The 18,475-nt window shown below is 48.1% G+C and overlaps 1 protein-coding gene across 1 annotated transcript in view; it reads left to right on the top strand.

Moving 5' to 3' along the window:
- The window catches only part of LOC144168682 (diuretic hormone receptor-like), a 182,249-nt gene that overhangs the window by 105,848 nt on the left and 57,926 nt on the right, over positions 1–18,475 (top strand). The window contains exons 4-6 of the mRNA XM_077697617.1: positions 1,523–1,608; positions 12,198–12,318; positions 13,831–13,836. Coding sequence (XP_077553743.1) covers positions 1,523–1,608; positions 12,198–12,318; positions 13,831–13,836 — 213 coding nt within the window. The remainder of the gene's footprint in view (positions 1–1,522; positions 1,609–12,197; positions 12,319–13,830; positions 13,837–18,475) is intronic.

The following is an 18,475-nucleotide window of genomic DNA, read 5'->3' as shown; positions in this document are numbered from 1 at the left end:
GGTCCTTGAGCTTCTTGCCTGGTAAACAGAGAGGGAGCCCATCCGCCAGAGCTTGACCTGGGCTCCGACAGCCACCGTTTGTGGTTTCTTACCCTACACCTTCAAACACATCATCACGGTAGGTAACCGCTTATGTTGGGGGTGTTGGGGTCCGCGGTGTTTCCAATGCCATACCAAGATTGCCCTGTGATTGCAAGGTGCCCTGTGCGGGGGTTTCTCATTGCTTTGCTTTGTCACTGAATCCAAAGTACTACAATTACAAAAACACCATTACTTATCGCGTAAACCATCCGTAGTGCAAGCAGACGGTTCACAAAGATCGGTGCAGAGCTACAGTGTGCTTAGGCTGAACGGCGTTAGCCAATCATGATCATGGCCTTGTGTGTGTCATCTGTCTCGTCCTGTTTTTGTGCCCCGTCCAGTAACTAACCATGCTAAAAAACTCCTTTTTACCACGGTGCATGATCACGACCTTGTAATACGAGTTTCACCTGTTGAGTTGTCCTGTTTTTTTCTGCTCAGTTAATTCATACTCATGAGCAACCATCATACGTCTATTTCAGAAGGATCATACATATATTGCAATGTCAACTACGTGGTAAAGTGATCGCAGGAATAGACAACTAAAATGAAGTAAAGGTAGTGATAAATGCGGTTTTAGAATTTCCCCTACTACGTCACTGATGACAATCTTCAGAACGAAATTTGAATTTTCAGTACTGAATTTGATTGTACAGTTTAGCGCGCCGATGAAATGCAAAGGATGAGGCGCGCCATAATGCAGAGCTCAGAATTAGTTTTTGCCACCTACGGATTTTTAACGCGCTCCGAAATCTCGTACATGCAGGCGTTTTGCGTTTCGCCGATTTTTTAGTTAATTTTTTTTTGTAAATGCAACGCGTTGCTTCTCCGGAAGAGAATTGAATAAGTTGGCTGATATTTGCTATCAGTATACTGCTGTGTTCATAATTCACCGTTTCTCTAATACTCGCAAGGTATTTTAAATTACGCCCCCCCCTCAATTTTCAAAGCGCACATATTACTGCGCGAATAGTTTTAGGTTAACCCATGTTTCTGCTGTTCCCAGTAATGAATTGGAAATCTCCAACCCCGTAGAGCGGTTATTGGTTCGTTCCTATCAGGAGGTAACACAGCATGTGACGAAGTCTTTCGAAATAAAGCAGAATTTTATTATACGATTGCTCAATACAGTCGTACACCTGCGACTAAGTAGCAAAATCGTTATGCTGCGTACCCGAAGAACTCCAGTTGAATCCCGGCCATGGTGGCTGCTTTTAAGAAGGAGTAGAAAGGTGGAAGCGGCCATGTGTGTCGAGGTTTCACCCAACGTTAAAAATCCTCAGAGGCTCAGAATTAATTCAGAGCTCTCTACATCGGGGCGCCTCATTGTCCAGGTGTACCTTCCGTGCGTTAAGCCGCACAGTATGCAATAAAGTGGTACGAGCCACGAGTGTTTTAGCGTCCTGACGTAGGGGCTGATGGTGGTCTATTTTTTTTCCAGGTAGACGAAACAACGCTGTACTATATTGGGTACGGAATTTCTCTCTGCGCATTAACCATTGCGCTTTGGATATTCGTCTATTACAAGTAAGTAATTGCACGTAATATGGCATACCTCGGTTTTCTTTACTTACGTGTTTGTATACAGTGTCTGCCTGCTGCCCTGGGTGTTATCTGTGTTCGAAGCGGAGTCCGTGCTATCCCCCTCGCGCAGGATTTCTGATTGGTTAGGGAGAGAGTCTCACCCTGTTCTCGCTAGACTGACATAATTTGATTTGTTCTCGATTTAATTTGCAGGTTCCAGAATGCACACCCGGAACCATAAATTATGAGACGGCAAATGCCATCGCATTCGATTCGTTCGCCCTGCTCACGTCACGTTTGCCTGCGCCTTCGCCGCATGGGTATTTTGGGTTTTTAGCGCAGCACAGGTTTACTGTGTTATCGGAAGAAACATGCATCGTCTTTTCGTCCGTGACATCAGGGGAAGGTGTGGTGTACATGAACCCTACAGCCTCGGCAAGTCCCCAGGCAAGCGCAACTCGCGCCAGCAACCGATAGCAAGGTCTTCATCCGGCGTTTGCACTGCTTCCGGAGAAAGTGAAGGAAGACCTCGTGGCCACTACAATGAAACACGCTAGCAATCCCCCCGTCGTTGTCCAGCACCCCAGGGAGCCGCCATCAGTACATCGGTCACCTTCGGAGGATCCCGAAATCTGGCTACAGATTGATTTGATTGGTTGATTGTAGGGTTTAACGCGCCGACGGAACGCAGGCGATGAGGCTCGCAGTAGTGGAAGGCTCCGGATTAATTTTGACCGCCTGGGAACCTTTAGCCTACGTCGAAATCTCGTTCACACGGGCGTTTTTTTTCGCCTCCATCAGAAAAGCGGCCGCCGTGGGTGGGAATCAAACCCGCGTCTTCGTGCTCAGCAGCACAACGGCTTAGGCACTGAACCACCGCGGCGGATAAAAAAATACTGGCTACAGCAAGTCGAACGAGTCAGCCTGTTTAACCGCCGGGACGATGACGACAGACTGATCAAGTGTTCCTCAACCTTAAGGGTTAAACACGGATTTGCTTCGAAAAGCTTGAGAGCGCTTTAGAGTCCTGGCACGAATTTAAAACAATTTTTAACGGCGTGAACGACGGTTGTGCGGAAATAGCGGTTCGAGACCTGGCTACAGGCTCGTACACAACGCCCTAACGAATTACTGCTATTGTTTGTCGAAGACCTCAAGAGGCTCTTCAGTTGTGCTGACCCTGCCCTCAAATGTCGAAAGGAAAGCAGTTACGTTTCTTAATGTGTGGTCTGAACGAAGGACTGTGTGCGTTCCATAAGCCACCCGAAAGCGTCGCTGAGATTCTTTACGAGGCCAGCAGAAATTGAAAAGCCCTAGAATTCCGAGCTAAACATCATTGCCGTCGCTGTGTCGGCATGGCCCATGCTGACTCAGTGACAGTTTGCGGATTCCGACAGCTACCCTACGCGATTCCACCCGTGCTGTAGCAAGGGAGTAGCCGCGAAAACATATCTCAACGCCGCCGCAACCCGAAGCCGCTTTCCGTACAGACTTGATCCGGACGAAGTGTAACAAGCACCGGGAACGTTTCCGCTGCCGGAAGCATCCCAAGAGCCGCATAGTATTGTATACGCCACTGCGGTTCGTCGCCCTCGCCCACCGGTAACTCGTCTCCTAGCGGCTCCGTGTCACCATCCACTGCCGCTTGCTGGACGCCTACAGCGCGACACTCGACCCCAAGGAAAACTGACGTGTGGCGAACCAAAGATTGCCGTCTGCTGTGCTACTATGCCACCATTGCGGAGAGCCTGACCACATTTACCGTAGGTGCCCCTACAGGCGACTCTGACTACGACGCTTTCCAGTGGACGCACCGCGCCCTTTACCTGGCCAGCGCCCGATTGTGGTCGCGAGTACATGTCGCAGACCAGCCGGCGCCGAGGTATCTTGAACCGCTCGCCGTCTGCCTACCGATATCGATCAACGAGCCATCGTAGCAGCGCTGACTTCACGCGCAGCAGATCCCCAAAACCACTTAGGGGCAAATAAAAGCAGCAACTTCTGGAGGTGAACTTGCTATACGTCGAGAAAACGCAAACCCTCCAATGACTCAACCACGCGCCGAAGACTGCGATTCCCAACGTAGCTTTACCACTACCAACCGATATGACACTGACGTGCCGCTATGGACCTACCGCCCCATGACGCCGACGGAGACGCCACGTTTCTCGGTATCGCTACCGAAATCGGCCAAGCGGCCCAGCAGCATGCCGACCCCGATTTGCACAACACCAATGACTACCTTGAAGGAAGCAACGTCGTCCTGCGAAGAGCTTTTAAGCGCTACTCCGCTCCTTTCTGCCTGAAATCTTTGGTGCTGGTAAAGAAGAAGTGGGACCCTAGAACGAGAACGAAGTACGTTCTCGCCATCCCCGCGGGCTTCCGCAACAACATCTTGGAAGCGTGTCACGACGAATTCTCATCAGGGCACCTCAGCATGGAAAGTACGCTCGGAAAGATCAAGACAGAATATTTTTGGCCCCACCCTACATTCAACGTCACCAACTACGTCCGGAGCTGTCGTGACAGCCAGCAACACATAATGCGGGTGACGAGACTCACGGGACTTGTGCAGCCAATCGCCGCCCCATCGGTGCCATTCCAACAGATCGGAATGGACCTTCTGCTCACGTTCCCTACGTCACGAGCCGAGAGCAAGTGGATTGTCGCAGGGAAAGACTACATGACGTGCACGCAGCGACCAACGCCCTCCCGAAAACCGCTGCAAAGGAAGTCGCAAAGTTCCTCATAAATTAAGCTCGGCTGCGGCATGTAGCCCGTAAAGTCCCGCGACGGATGGGGGAAGTGCCTTTAATGCGGAGAGCATGTGAGGAGTCTTACGCTACAGCAACATGGATCAACAAAGAACGATGGCGTACCACACCCAAACGAAAGGACTAATGCAACGTCTCAACGAACGAAACGTCGATATCCTGTTTTACGTAGGCCACCGTTAAACAAAACACATGGGACAAAGTCGTCCCTAATGTCACGTTTGCGCACAGCACGCGTGGCTACGAAACTGCGCAGATCACACCGCTTGTACTTGTTTAGAGAAGACGGCCAACTCAGATGCGTGACGCTATGCTACCGCACACAGAACACGACGACCGTAACGCCGACGACCGCACACAGAACAGGACGACCGTAACGCCGATGTCCACGGATACCTACAGTGTGCGGAGGACGCCCGCCAGCTGGCTTGAGTTCGTACAAGGGACCAGAAGCTGGAGGATTTCGTTCGTTTCATCCCCCCAATGCCGAGACGTCGAGTATCATCCAGGTTATCTTTTGTCAATTTGGACCCCAATTCGACGACCTGGACCCGGTGGGATCCTTCTGCGACGGTATGTCGTACTTTCAGTGTTTCCTGCGCTACTGATCGACGATGTTCACGACGAAATATTGGATGCGCCGGCTCCATTGCCCGAGACGGCCATACGGGACGTTGAAATCGGCGAGCCAAGGCAGCGTTTGATGTTTTGTGGCCACTTTAAATAGTCTGCAATATAGGTACCGGCGAATTATGAAATTTTCCTTATGGCCCTCGTCTGGCAAGGCTGTCTTTCTTAAAACCTTAGTAGTTTTTTCCTTCTTTTGAAACGCGCGGCTTGAATAAGCGATTATGTTTTTGCAAGCACTGTGCTGCTTCTCAAGAACGGCACCCAAGTCTATATCACTGGCGTCTTTGTGTATTTCCGCTTCGGCGAGTTCGTCAAAATAAGCCAGCGTGCAGAATGCGTTGTTGGAGCGTGCGGAATGCTTCTTTTTTTGGCTGGCTCCCCAGCAAAAAGGGGGGCTGTCTTTTGTCAAGCCCGTGAGTGGCTCTGCCACGCGTGCCAAGTTAGCCACGAAGCGCCGGTAGTACCCGCACAGCCGAATGAATCTTCACGCGCCCTTCTTGTCCTTCGGCTTCTGGAGGTTCGCAATGACTGACGTTTCGTTTTATCAGGAAGGACTCCATCGGCGTAGAAGAGGCGACCCAAAAACATTCGTTCTAATCAATTTGGCTTTCTTGGAGGGCGTATTGGCGTACAGGTGTATCACTGAGGACAATAAAGAGTCGCTTTAAAATTGGCACAACCTGCACAAGTTGAGCACAGCTGGCGAAAGAGCAGAGCTGGCGGTCGACCTAGCTTTTCCCCACACTGACAGCGGATCCCAGGATAGAGAGAGCGGCCGGACCCCACCACTGCAAAGCCGTTTTGTAAGGCATTGTAGAGGAAAGAGCATTAAAGCATTGCTACGGTGCCTTAGATGAAGAGGCTAAGCAGAGAAAGAGTTCGGGCATAGCCTATGCATCACATTGGGACATGCGCCAAGTAGTAGCCGAAAGAAGATGACGGTAGCGCACTCGGACTCGGAAAACGAGCTAGACGTAGAAGTAGAAGAGGATCTTGCGCCTTGCCTGCCAAGTGCTCTCGGGATTGCAAATATACTGTGTGGATACCTCTTGTTCCGCTTGGCTACACGTCTTCCTTTACGTCACCGTAACATCTTGGTGGAGGTTGCCAGACATCCCCTCCCTCTCGTCTCAGCTATCCGATACTAAAGGCATCGTGATCCTTCATCACGCATCTCCGAGGCGGGCATCATATTCCTCCTGCCAGCATGGATCCGGCGAGCGAGTCATCGCCTCCACTGGTCGTCGTTTCGCACCCCACAGAGCCCGGTTTCTTCACTGTCACTCACGATATTGACGCCGAAGATTGGATAAACAGCTATGAGCGGGTCAGCGCCCACAAGCTTTGCGACCCTATGGTCATGCTTGCAAATCTTTTTTTCTCCTTGAGAGGCGCGGAACTCACGTGGTATGAAACCAATGACGCCAGATTAACCAGTTGGGACTTCTGTAAAGCCGAACTCTTGAGAATATTCGGCAATCCCATCCAACATCAGCTACGCGCAAACAGGGAACTTGCATCCCGTGCCCAAACATCGACCGAATCGTACGTTTCCTATATTCACGACGTCCTGCCTCTCTGCCTTAAAGTGGACGACAAGATGACGGAGCAGGACAAGGTTGCGCATGTGCTTAAGGGAATAGCTGACGACGCTTTTCACTTGCTCATGTGTAAGGGCTGCACTACAGTCGATGCCATCTGAAACGAATGCCAACTGTTCGAGCAAGCGAAGAGCCGCCGCATCACGCAGCAGTTCTAACGGTTGCCCAACACCAGTGTGAATTCTTCCTGCGAGGCGCCATCCCCCCAGCCGTTTTCGTCCACGACTTCTCACAATGACTCCCTCGAACACACCGTCCAAAGGATAGTGCGCCGCGAACTGGAAGCCACTACTCCCGCCGTTACTCTGCCCCATGCGGTCGACAGCCCTGTTCCAGCCATTTGGCTGATTCAAGATGTCGTTCGAGACGAAATTAGCAATATCGGTCTCCAGCAAGCATTCTCACTGAGTCCTCCTGCCCCCGCCCGCCACAGTTATGCTCCCATTGCACCTCGCTATGTGTCCGGCCCTCCACGCTACCTAATCCCGCTGACTGGAGAACCGCCGACGATAAGCCCACCAGTTTCACCGGTCGCCGTGTTGGCTACGTTGCTCGGTACTGTCCGAACCATTGGCTTCGAGTTTCCCGGAACAACGTCTCGGCAGACCGCTAGTCGACTGATGTGCCCCGCCGTTTTTGTTCTCGCACGTCGCCAGAATCCGTCGCTAATGCCGCTAGCTCTGCCTCCCTATTCGGACGCTCACTCCCGCCGCCGTGCCACCAGTCACGTTGGCCGCAGCGCCGACACCTTTCACCGTCGGCGCACCCTCGACGCTTCTTACTGGAAAACTGATGGATGTAGCACCCAGAGAAGACGCTGCATTCCGACCCCAGCCCGCAAATCCTCTTTCGACGTTGCCGACTAGAGACAATTTATTCGACGTAGAATTAGACGGCGTTCCAATCACTGCTGTTATAGACACTGGAGCACATGTCTCGATAATGAGTGCTCCCATTCGTCGCCGCCTCCGTAAAGTTTTGACGCCAACCATGTCGCATGTCCGTGTCGCTGATGGAGGGGCACCGCCCGTTAAAGGAAGGTGCACAGCCTGTGTGACCATTGCGGGCCCCACAACGACAGTCTTGTTCTCTGTTTTAGAAACGTGCACGCATGATTTGATTCTGGGCCTTGCCGTTTTGTCAGAATATTCTGCACTAATAGATTGCGCGACGGTTTTACTACGCCTCGAGGTAAAGCTTTCGCCCGATGCTCCAGACGCCTCAGTTCCCCCGTCGTTATGTTAAGGTGAGTTCATGCGTCTGCGGCCTGAAGCCGTCACCGACGTTCCGTTGTCCTCCCGCCACCCTCCCCCTGACGGTGCGTACCTTGTGTCTCCTGCCACCAACATTCTCCTAACGCGCAATGTGATCCTGCCGAGCTCTGTTGTAACCATGAAAAACAGCCAGACCATCCTTCCAATCCTGAATTTTGGATTGAATTCCCAAGTACTTTCCCAAGGAATTTCACTCGCCCTAGTTTCTCCGCTGAACGACATTGAAATTTCTGCGCTACCCGTCGACACTTCTGTACCGGCTTCCTCTCATGACCTCATATATACCATGAACTTAGCGGAGAAATGTGGCACAATGACCAGCGCCTAACTTTCAGGACCACAAGCCCAAGGCCTCCGCGAGCTTCTATCGTATTGCGACATTTTTGACTTCCAGAACCGCCTCTTTGGTCAAACACAAGCAGTGAAGCACCGGATTGACACAGGCGATGCCAGGCCAATTTACAGGCGAGGTTATCGAGTGTCCCATGCGGAACGCGATGTAATCCAAAAAGAAAAAAAATGCTTGATAAAGACTGAGACGCCAGTCCCTGGAGGTGCCGCTTTACAGTTTGGGGATATCCCTAACAGTGCCGGCTATACTATCGTTCGGGGCATCCGAAACGGGGTTCTGGCGCCGGGATGTATGCTCTGCCCTCCTGCGCTACATTGAAAATTCAAAACGATTCTCTTCATGATTGCGATTGGTCCCCCTCGCTTTGATTTTTCAGGTTTTTATTTTCAAAACGTTTTCCAACCAGTAAAAATGATCTTTCCTAAGCGTCTCGTGATTAGATAAGAATTCCATTCATTTTAACCATCCTCTGTTGATTGGCCGATCCCCTGATTGGTTATGTGCCATATCTAAAGGCGCAACACCACCAAAGACAAGGCATTATCGTGCCTACCTGCAGTCCGTGGCGTCCCAGTAGTTCAAGTAAAAAAGAAAGACGGCACCTGGCGCTTCTCGTCGATTACCGCCACCTCAGTAAAATAACCAAGAGGGACGTATACCCACTGCCAAGAATAGACGACGCTCTCGACTGCCTTCATGGGGCTAAGTTCTTTTCCCCAATTGACCGCCGCTCGGGGTATTGGCAGGTTTGTGTCGACGAGATGGACCGGGAAAAGGCCGCCTTTGTCGCACCCGATGGTCTTTGCCAATGTAAAGTCATGCCATTTGGGTTGTCCAATGCGCCAGCGACCTTCGAAAGAATAATGGATATCCTACTTCGAGGGTTCAAATGGTCGACGTGCTTCTGTTACTTAGATGACGTGATTGTGTTTTCACCATGATTCGCAACTCACCTATCTCACCTTTCGGACGTGCTTACCCTTTTCCGACGTGCTGGTTTACAACTAAACTCTTCTAAATGTCACCGTAACAGTATGTACAGTGTTTTATTCGGCAGCAATCGTCATAACTTTCGTCATCGGCATCTTCCTACAGCGGAGCCGCGTAGGGCAAATCCTCTTTTGACGCGTCTGCGACTCAGTAGACATCCACTTCTTTGTCAGCTGGTCCGGTGGCCGTCTTCATGTGGGAATTGGGAGGGGATGGCGTGACAAATTCGTCCTGATCGTCTTCGGCGCGGTGGCCTCAAGGCGCGCGGGTCACTACACTAGGAAGTCTACGGAAACAGAAGCTCGACATGCGGCGCAAGCTGACGCGCAAGAGTGGACGACGGCGGGTCGTCACCACGAGGCACGGGCTCTCGTGCCTTGGATATTTTTAAATTAAATCTTTCTAGCTCCGGGGGGGGGAGGAGGGGGGAACTGGGAAACTATGCCCGGAAGCGTAAGCGGGAAGACAGCAGACTACTGCCAAGCATTTAGCTGCACATTTCGCATGCCTTATAGCTGGAAATAACATGACATGTGCTGACATCTAAACTTTGAAACTTTGGAAAAAGAAAAGTAACAAAAGCTGAAAGCAAGAATAATTCTGAAGTAAAAATACACAGTATGGTCAGAACAGATCGCTACAGTATTTGCATATCAAGCAAGGCTGACAGACGCGTTATACCCCAGCAGAAACAGACCCACGCTCCATTTCACCAGCGCAAGAAATATTCACAGTAAGAATAACCGTGGAAAAACGAACTAACATTATTGACTATTTTTACGTAATCTATTATGATTTATGTTTTATATTATTCGATTTCTATAAAATTACATATATTATCATTGTATGCATTGTGCCCAAGCTGCTATTCGCAATGCAGACCGGTATTGGAGCCTCTTGAATGAGTACTACCCGCCGCAGTTTTCCTTTTAAATAAGGGGAAGTTCGAGCGTTGTCAACTAAAGGCCACATTTTGTTCGGGCTGCCTTCAATATAAAAAATCCAAAAGGTGTCATTTGATTAAAGCTGAAACCTCTCGGCAGTAAACGAAGCCCTCGACTTCTATGTAGATAAATAAACTCCAGTTGTGCCAGACGAACTTTTGAGTACGCGCGTATGGCCGATAACATACTTAGGAGGCTGTGTATTGATGACAAAACCGCCACTTCCGACCACGGCTGCTGATAAAGATTCTGCCTTTTTCTTGAGCGAAGGGTAGTAATGATGCCACACTGGCAATGCTAATGACCCTAATAACTACAGACCAGTATCCATACTTCCGGTTTTCTCAAAAGGATTAGAAAAAAATAACTTACCGCGTAAACAGCGTTTTGTGTAGATATAACATGTCCTTAGAGTGCCATTATGGCTTTCAAAAAGGCAAATCTACAGACACGGCGCTATTAACCACAAGGAGCTTTTAATCGCCAACATAGAATAAAACGAAATGACGTTAGGCATATTTATCGATTTTAGCAAAGCCTTCGAATATCTAAATCATGAAATATTACTAAATACGTTGCATGACTACGGAATACGCGGCGTGTCAAGTTCCCTTTTTACGTCCTATCTTTCTGATCGACAGCAACGCGTGGCGATAGACGATTTTTATTCTTCTTTCAAAACAGTCTCTTGTGGTGTACCTCAGGAAAGTATTCTAGGGCCCTTACTTTTCAATGCATATGTCAATGACATCGTCAACATTCCTTGTGATCCTACCTTCCTGTTGTATGCAGACGACACCAGTCTTTTTGTTTCGGGCAGTAATATAGAGGAAATCATGTTAAAAGCACAAAACGCACTTACTGAAGTTTTTGAATGGTCAAACACCAATGAACTTAAAATTAACGCGGGTAAAACTAAGGCAGTCTTATTTAAATCCAATTACAAAGCAGCAAAGGTGGAAACTATATTAACATTAGGCGGCACGCCTGTTGAAATGGTTGACAAACATAAAATATTTGGTATCGCCTTTTCTGCAGACCTCACATGGACGTCTCACGTAGAAACCCTAGCTAGATCACTGTCACCCGCCGCTGGTGCGATATCGCGATGTCGCCATTTCCTCCCAGAATACATTAGGCTAAAAATTTACCACGCCCAATTTGCTACCCACATTAACTACTGCCACCTAGTGTGGGGAACAACTACGAAGCATAACCTATAATTTATTTTACGCCTGCAAAAGAGAGCACTTCGATTTATTTGAAGTGCCCCTTTCAGAGATCCTAGTGCACCGCTGTTTTCCCGACATGAAATAGTTAGCGCGAGGACCTTCTATGATTTCCGTCTACTTAATTCGTATCTTTTTTCTAATGACAAGTTCAGAAACTTCATTGCAACAATTTCAAACATTACTATCAAACAAGCGACTCTCGCACACGCCGCGGTGACAGGTGGCTCATTCCCCTTCGGCGCACCGGGTATTTTCTACAGTCCTTGCAATATTCTTTGCCCTCGATCCTTAACAAATTTCCAAAAGATGGTATCGACTACAGAAAGTGTACGAAGACAAATCTGCGAAGATATTTTATTGCCAGATAGTTATTGGTCTTACTTTTGTGCAGTTGTATAGGCTTTTATTGTTTATTCTGGTTTCTTTTTGTTTCACACAGTGAAGTGTCACATGCCTTGGATAACGTATAGCTGGTTCTGTTATATTTCCGAATTGTGTTTATTGTGTATATGCATTTTTTTCTATTGTTACTTAATGTATGTCACGATTAATGTTAACTAAGAATGTGTACACCTATACATTGTTGTTCGTGTATAGGTGTGTTTTTACATCTGTATATATCTGTTAATTTCACGCATATATTAGCATGTGTATGCTTTTTACCGTTGCCAAACAGCTGCTGTATTTACGGGCTGCCAGGCACCCTTCAAGTGGTCACTGGCCGCTTTTTCACCTGGTGGTCCGTCAACACTGAAATGTTGGAAATAAATAAAATTGAAACTTATTTCCTTCCAGGGATCTACGCTGCCTCAGGAATACCATTCATGTGAACCTTATGGTGACGTACTTTCTTGTTTCTATTATCTGGATGACGACGGCGACTCTGCAGTCACTTTCGTCTCCTGGTTACCGAAAGGTAGGATTTACCCCTACAGACGCTTGTTGAAATGTGCAGCTAATGCCCCAAACAACACACGTACACGTATATGGTTTCGTTATTTACACCTCAAAAAGGTAAAATCCCCATAAAGAGTCGCATGTTTCCCCAAAACGAATAAATGTGACCGTTATGATCCCAAAAGCTCTTTATGTAACAGCTTCCTTGCGGAAGGTAGAATAAGGAAAATATTTTCGCAGTCAGAAAAATTTAGTTTAACTAGCATCAGGCATCCGTTGGAGATGCATCAACACCGAGGTCATAGAGGCTGTCCTCCTCTCACCCTGACTTCACGCTGGCGGCTGAAGCGAGTCTAGGACGTCACCGCAGTGATGGGACTATGTACCGGTAGTGGCAGTGGCATTCAGCTGCACTGTCATTATCGGCACAGCGCTTTACACTCCTGCTTCAGTGGCGTTTAAAAGCACAGCAAGCATGAATTTTGGAGTCGCTGTATCTGATTGCACACAAACCACGCTGCCCCAGCACCCCATGGAATGCACAGATAGACCGTTTAGCACACTTAGGGGTGCGTGGCAGGAAGAGCCTGGTCTATAAGTTACTCTTTTTCCGTCGAACAGAAAGATTGGCAACGCTCCCCGTATTCAGAGACTGAGGGAGCGTTGCCAATCACTTGAGCGCTGCAAGACTCCACTGCCTAGCATTACAGCACCTGAAGCAAACCAGTCGCACAAGAGTAACAAACTCATTACGCTCACCCTTCCGAAAACAAATTCGGCAGCGAATACATTACGCTGGAACTTTTCCGATGGAATTGTAATATATATTGACATAAAACTTGCACGTGAAATATTGCATCAATAAATTTATTTCACAAGAATAGCACTATGGCCGTAGAGGGAAAGTTGTGTTGAGAGAAAGTAAAGATAAATCACACTTTTAAGTCCTTCCCACGAGGGCATAAAAGCAAAATCATCTCATAGTATGCATAGTCTGTCTGTAGGAGGCACCCTGAAATTATGAACAAATTTTCTTACTGAGTGCGCAGCAATTACCAATGGCTGCAAATCCCTCAACGTGAGGTGTACCTTTTGTTCTGCACACATCAGGCAGACCTCATCAATGAAATGATTTAAAGGCGTTTGCTGTGTTGAATTTTACGCATTCTTAATCTTACAACAATACTTTGACTGTACACCTCATCCGGCAAAAAACTTGTTAATCAACTGCCGGAACGATTTAATCTAATAGTTGCTCGTTCCTGTGTATTCTTTCCGCCCGTGTGTTTTCTGCTGCGCTACATTTGATCAATACGACTTACCAACTAGCCCAGTCTACAGCTTTAATTTAACGCTCACTATAAACGTCACAGTTTGGAGCTGCCGATACCAGTGGCAAGTTATGACACATTTATGCTTTAGTCCTGTTTCTGCGCTTCAGAAAAGAAGATCTCGGTGCAGCATGACGCATAAAAATATTTAAAAGGATATCGCAATAGGCCTGCACTGTCGCTTCTATTTCATCAATCAGAGTAAAGTTGCGACATTCTACGGCATCGAGCATTTTCGGAAAACGCTTATATCAGCAAAGCACCCCCTTGTGCACAAATATTTACACAGAAGTGTACCGATTACGAGAGAAACTATCGAACGAATAAATGGTGATAAATCTCAAGACCTTGTTTCCGGAGACACTGGGTTATGCATGCGCCAAGATCCTGTCAAAAAAAACAGAACTGGCAGTTGTGTGAACGCTGAACGTCTGCAAGCACTCAAGTACGAAAACAGGGTGTGGGATGCCCAATGAAATCAGCCATACCAACAGAACCTTTCTTTCCTTGTAATGGGGGAAACGTATTGGCAGGTGCATCCAGTGTGCGGCAATGAGAGAAAGTTAACTGAAGTTATCTTCACCTAACCACTCGTAAAGGTACGCAAACCTAGTGTAGGGGCAAATAAGAACACGTTTAGGGCAGAACACGAACGCCCTTCGAAATATTCTTACAAGAGCAGATAAACTAGATGATGTCGCACACTACACAAAACATTTAGTACATGCGTGAACTTCCACTCATTATACACCAGTTTCTCCAAATGCCGGAGTACTTCCGGCATTTCCTTCGCTTCTTTCGAGGTTTGTTGACCGACCGTTTCATGCAGGTGCGGATAGAGATGGTTTATAGTTCAAAAAGAACAAGAACTACAGCGCGAGGCGTACCAAACGGAAGTATTCTGTCGCCCATTCTCTTCAATGTAGTCATGGCTTCTATGCCTTCTCGGCTGAAGGATCATCGGTAAAAAGCTCGTATGTCAATATATGCGGACATCTGCACGTCTCACGGAATACCAGACGAAGGGATTGAGTGCCACATAAGCACAACATGCTGTCTCGTCTGTTCAAGGGTGCCTTTGCGTGTCACAATAGCACAACACGCTGTTTTGTCTATTTAAGGGTACCTTTCAACAGTAGGGCTCACGCTGTCATCGGAGAAATCGTGCTTTGTTCTGTTTGCTGGTGTGCGACGCAGGTCAGGATCGAACTGAATGACATCCCCAACCGCCAAGCTACTTCTGTACGACTTTGAGGAATCGTTCTCGACCATAGGTTGAAGTACCGAAAGGTTGTCGACTCTATGGTTTCCTATGTGGTGTCTAGACTTAATGTACTGCGGAGAATAGGCGGTGTGACGTGGGGAAATCCCCCAGCATCTATGGCCAAGTTGCACGAAGCGTTGATCTTAAACAGCATGCTCTACCAGCTGTCTCTCATATCGCCTTCAGAGACACAATACGAGCGGTTGGAATCCTTACACACGTAAGGGCTTAGGCTGCCTCTTGGAGTTCCACAAGCAGCTGGTAACAAGATCCTCAATTAGGCGCAGGCAGCTCCTCTCTGTCTTCAGGCGTCTCAACGTTTTCATATGAAAATGTCGCGCCTCAAAGACACAAGTGCTGGATTAGCATCACTGAGGCATCTACGATTAGAAGTAGAGTCTCGTGCCCATACAAACTAGGATGTGACTTTTTAGATGAGGAAGCCTTAACTGTGGGTGTCTACGGAGGAGAGAACCTTTCGAACAGTACGCCTGGTCATCGTTTTTGAAAATACAGAAACATCCGTGTGGATCGAAGCACGTGAAATTGAGGATATATGCACGAGCATATTCCTATACCGAATGACCAAATCATCAAGATGATGAGAGAAATGCACTTGGCCGCACCGGCCATCAGGGCACTACGAATCGGCAAAATAAAAAAATCAATTGCTATTTGTGCGGACTACTACTGGAGTCTGGTAATCGGCCGTGTAAAATCACTCACGAAGACGGTAAAAGAAAAGGAAACATTGCTAGGCTGTACAGTTCAAGGACCAATGCCATTAGGAGGCAACAGTACTCCCTGTGCAAGGGTTACCATGCTTACAGGGACCGTGAAAGACGAGGAGTTGAAAGTTCTGAACCGTGACTCAGTCTTTAAAAGCATCGGCCTAAAATATGAGGACGAATAAAGCTCTGACACCGAACTGGTATTGACACGGTTTGAAAAAAAAACCCTCCCGAAGATGGACGAACGACATGAGATAGCGCTCCCGCGGAAAGCAGTCGTTTACACTGCGGATCACATTGGCGTTACGAAGATGGCACTACAGAGCCCAACAAATCATCGAAGCAAAGCTGCCAAGCATACCAAGAATGATGAAGACACGGTCCTAACATGTCTGGATGAACTATCCACCGAAGTACAACGAACAGAGCCTTATCTCGTTGTCATGGAAGAGGATCACTTTGACGTCGAGGCGAACTGCATAAGTAAGAAGCATCTTTTCTCGCATACTCCTACCGAGAAGTTGGAACTCTTCGTTGACGGCGACGATGTATTGCGAGTTCGAGGAAAGGCGTTCAGCAACGACACATATGGAGCACAGTACCCCACACTTCTGCCGAACAACGCGGACTTTGCAACAAGCGTTACACAGCACGCCAATGAAGAGAGTGGACATGGAGGAGTACCAAACTTCTTGGCCCAAGCTAGCCGCACTTTTCGAATGACATGCACCCGACAACCAGTTACTAAGAAAACTCGACGAGGCTCTCCTTCCGAACGTTTGGGTCCAAAGTCCCTAGGGCAAGAAACACCTCGGCTCTACAAAGACCGTTCAACTCTGGCCAACTTACGTCATCTGTCGGTGGGCGAGAGTGTTGGAACTTCTTTCTCTTTTGCGCTGTAGCAGGTGACACTCATCATCATCAGTCTCATCAGCACCGACCGAGTGGTGGCAAACACTCGCGCTGCACCCGAAACCATTCCCATGAAAGCCCCCATTCTTACTGGACTTCAGCTATCCACTCTCTCACGACGGCATGGCTGCCGGAACACCTGGAGGTTCATTACAGACACCATTCGCCAGTAGCGATAGGCGTATCGGCCTTAAAACCTCTCCATCCAAGCTTTTATGAAGAAGGATGGACGAATCGCGTTTAGAAGTAGAGGAAGGATTGGTGCACCCACGGGACTCTAGCATATTTAAAGGAGAACTACTGTCTGCGACCGCTGCTGCTACGCTATGTGGACTCCATGGCAAACCGCCAGCCGGACAGCTTACTCTCGCGACCTCCACTGCATTTCCTGGTGCCGAATCCCCCTATGTACGGCTTCAAAGACTGGCGCTGTATACATATTTCGCCATAAATTAGATGCCTCCAGGTAGCGGTCACCAGCACTATGTCGGAGCATGAGTTTTGTCGCTTATCTCGGCAGCAACAGAGACACACTGCCTGGGACTCGAGACACACTGCCACGGATCCCGGAGGAGCTATCAAACATGCGCGACCTTAACGACAAACGTCAGGCGAGCTGGGCCGATGCCTCTTTCGATACTGAAGTGTCTGGCGCGATTCAGTGTGACGAGGGCGTCTGTGCTCTACCAACGCGCGTGCGTTCCGCCACAAGTCCATCCTGCTCCGCAAGTGCCTCCAGCGCAATTAGGCAGCCGAGTTTACGACCTATAATTGTCACCTCCAGGGCGTAAGCCCCGCTGAGCGTCACACATGAGGTCTATTTGCACCACATGCCTATCGACCGCACACGGGCGTGCTTGTGTAGTAGCCTCACCTACTCGATTCCGTAAGCACCAGTGAGTCTCGACCGGGTGTTCTGGTCGCTCATTCTTGCACCTGTTTTGGGGCTCTTTAAAACGGGCTCTTGTTTGAAACGGGCGCCTCTTTACCCAAAGATTGGTTGTTTTGGTTGTAAAAGACATTCAGACAACCTTGTTATAAGTTTCAACGTTATAGTATTCGGAATCGGCGTACAGAAAACCCTCTAAGCCCTCATCTATATCGATAATTTTAAAGCACTAGAAATCCCCTTAACGGAGTTGCCACGAAGTCCTGGAAAGTGAAATAGGGAAGACCATGAACACAATGAAGGGATGAAAAACGATAATATGGAGTACAGAAGTGACTGAAGAAGCCCGCATTAAGAGTTAGTTTTACTCTCTGGGGGAAGCCGTCATCCTGCAGTGGTGTAAAATTCGATTCGAATGATAATGGTGAAAGTCATATAGAAAGCCGGATTTTACGCAACTGCCTGTTTTGTTCCTTCCGCTCCCATCGCAACAGTTTTATATATAAGCCTAATTTAGAGGTTAACAAGGTCTTTCATGGAGTTTGTATAGTCCCTATAAATGCGGATTTTGGCATTTGTGCTTGATTGGTTATAAATGCCTACAATTGCTGATTTTACAAAATAGGTGTCCATATGAGCGTCATTTAGCCTCAAGTTTCGCTTTCGAATGCAGTTTTAGATTGACATGCTACGGGGAAGAATTTGAAAGTTTGAAGCTCTATGGGATTCCATTCCATTGACCAGTTTAACCAACTACCGGAAAACAACTGCTGGCAGCAATGAAACTGGACGCTTACCCTCACTGACGAAAAAGAGTTTTTAGTTAAAAAGTTGCTGATTGTGTTCTTTGCTATTGCTTCCACAATTTCACAGTGATTCTTAGACTACGTTTTACGTACTCTCGCAACACATGTCTTCACACATCTGCAGTCGCCTCCTTCATTCTAGAGGCCCACTCCAACGAAACTCGATATTTAACGTGACGGTTGAGCATTGAACATAGTTTTGTTAGAACTTCACTTCCATATTGAACACCCAGCGGCGAAACA

Source organism: Haemaphysalis longicornis, unplaced genomic scaffold (assembly GCF_048455015.1).
Source record: "Haemaphysalis longicornis isolate Haplotype H1 unplaced genomic scaffold, Haemaphysalis longicornis Haplotype H1 scaffold_2, whole genome shotgun sequence".
NCBI classification, from domain to species: Eukaryota; Metazoa; Arthropoda; class Arachnida; order Ixodida; family Ixodidae; genus Haemaphysalis; species Haemaphysalis longicornis.
This window is presented reverse-complemented; position numbering and strand designations above follow the sequence as displayed.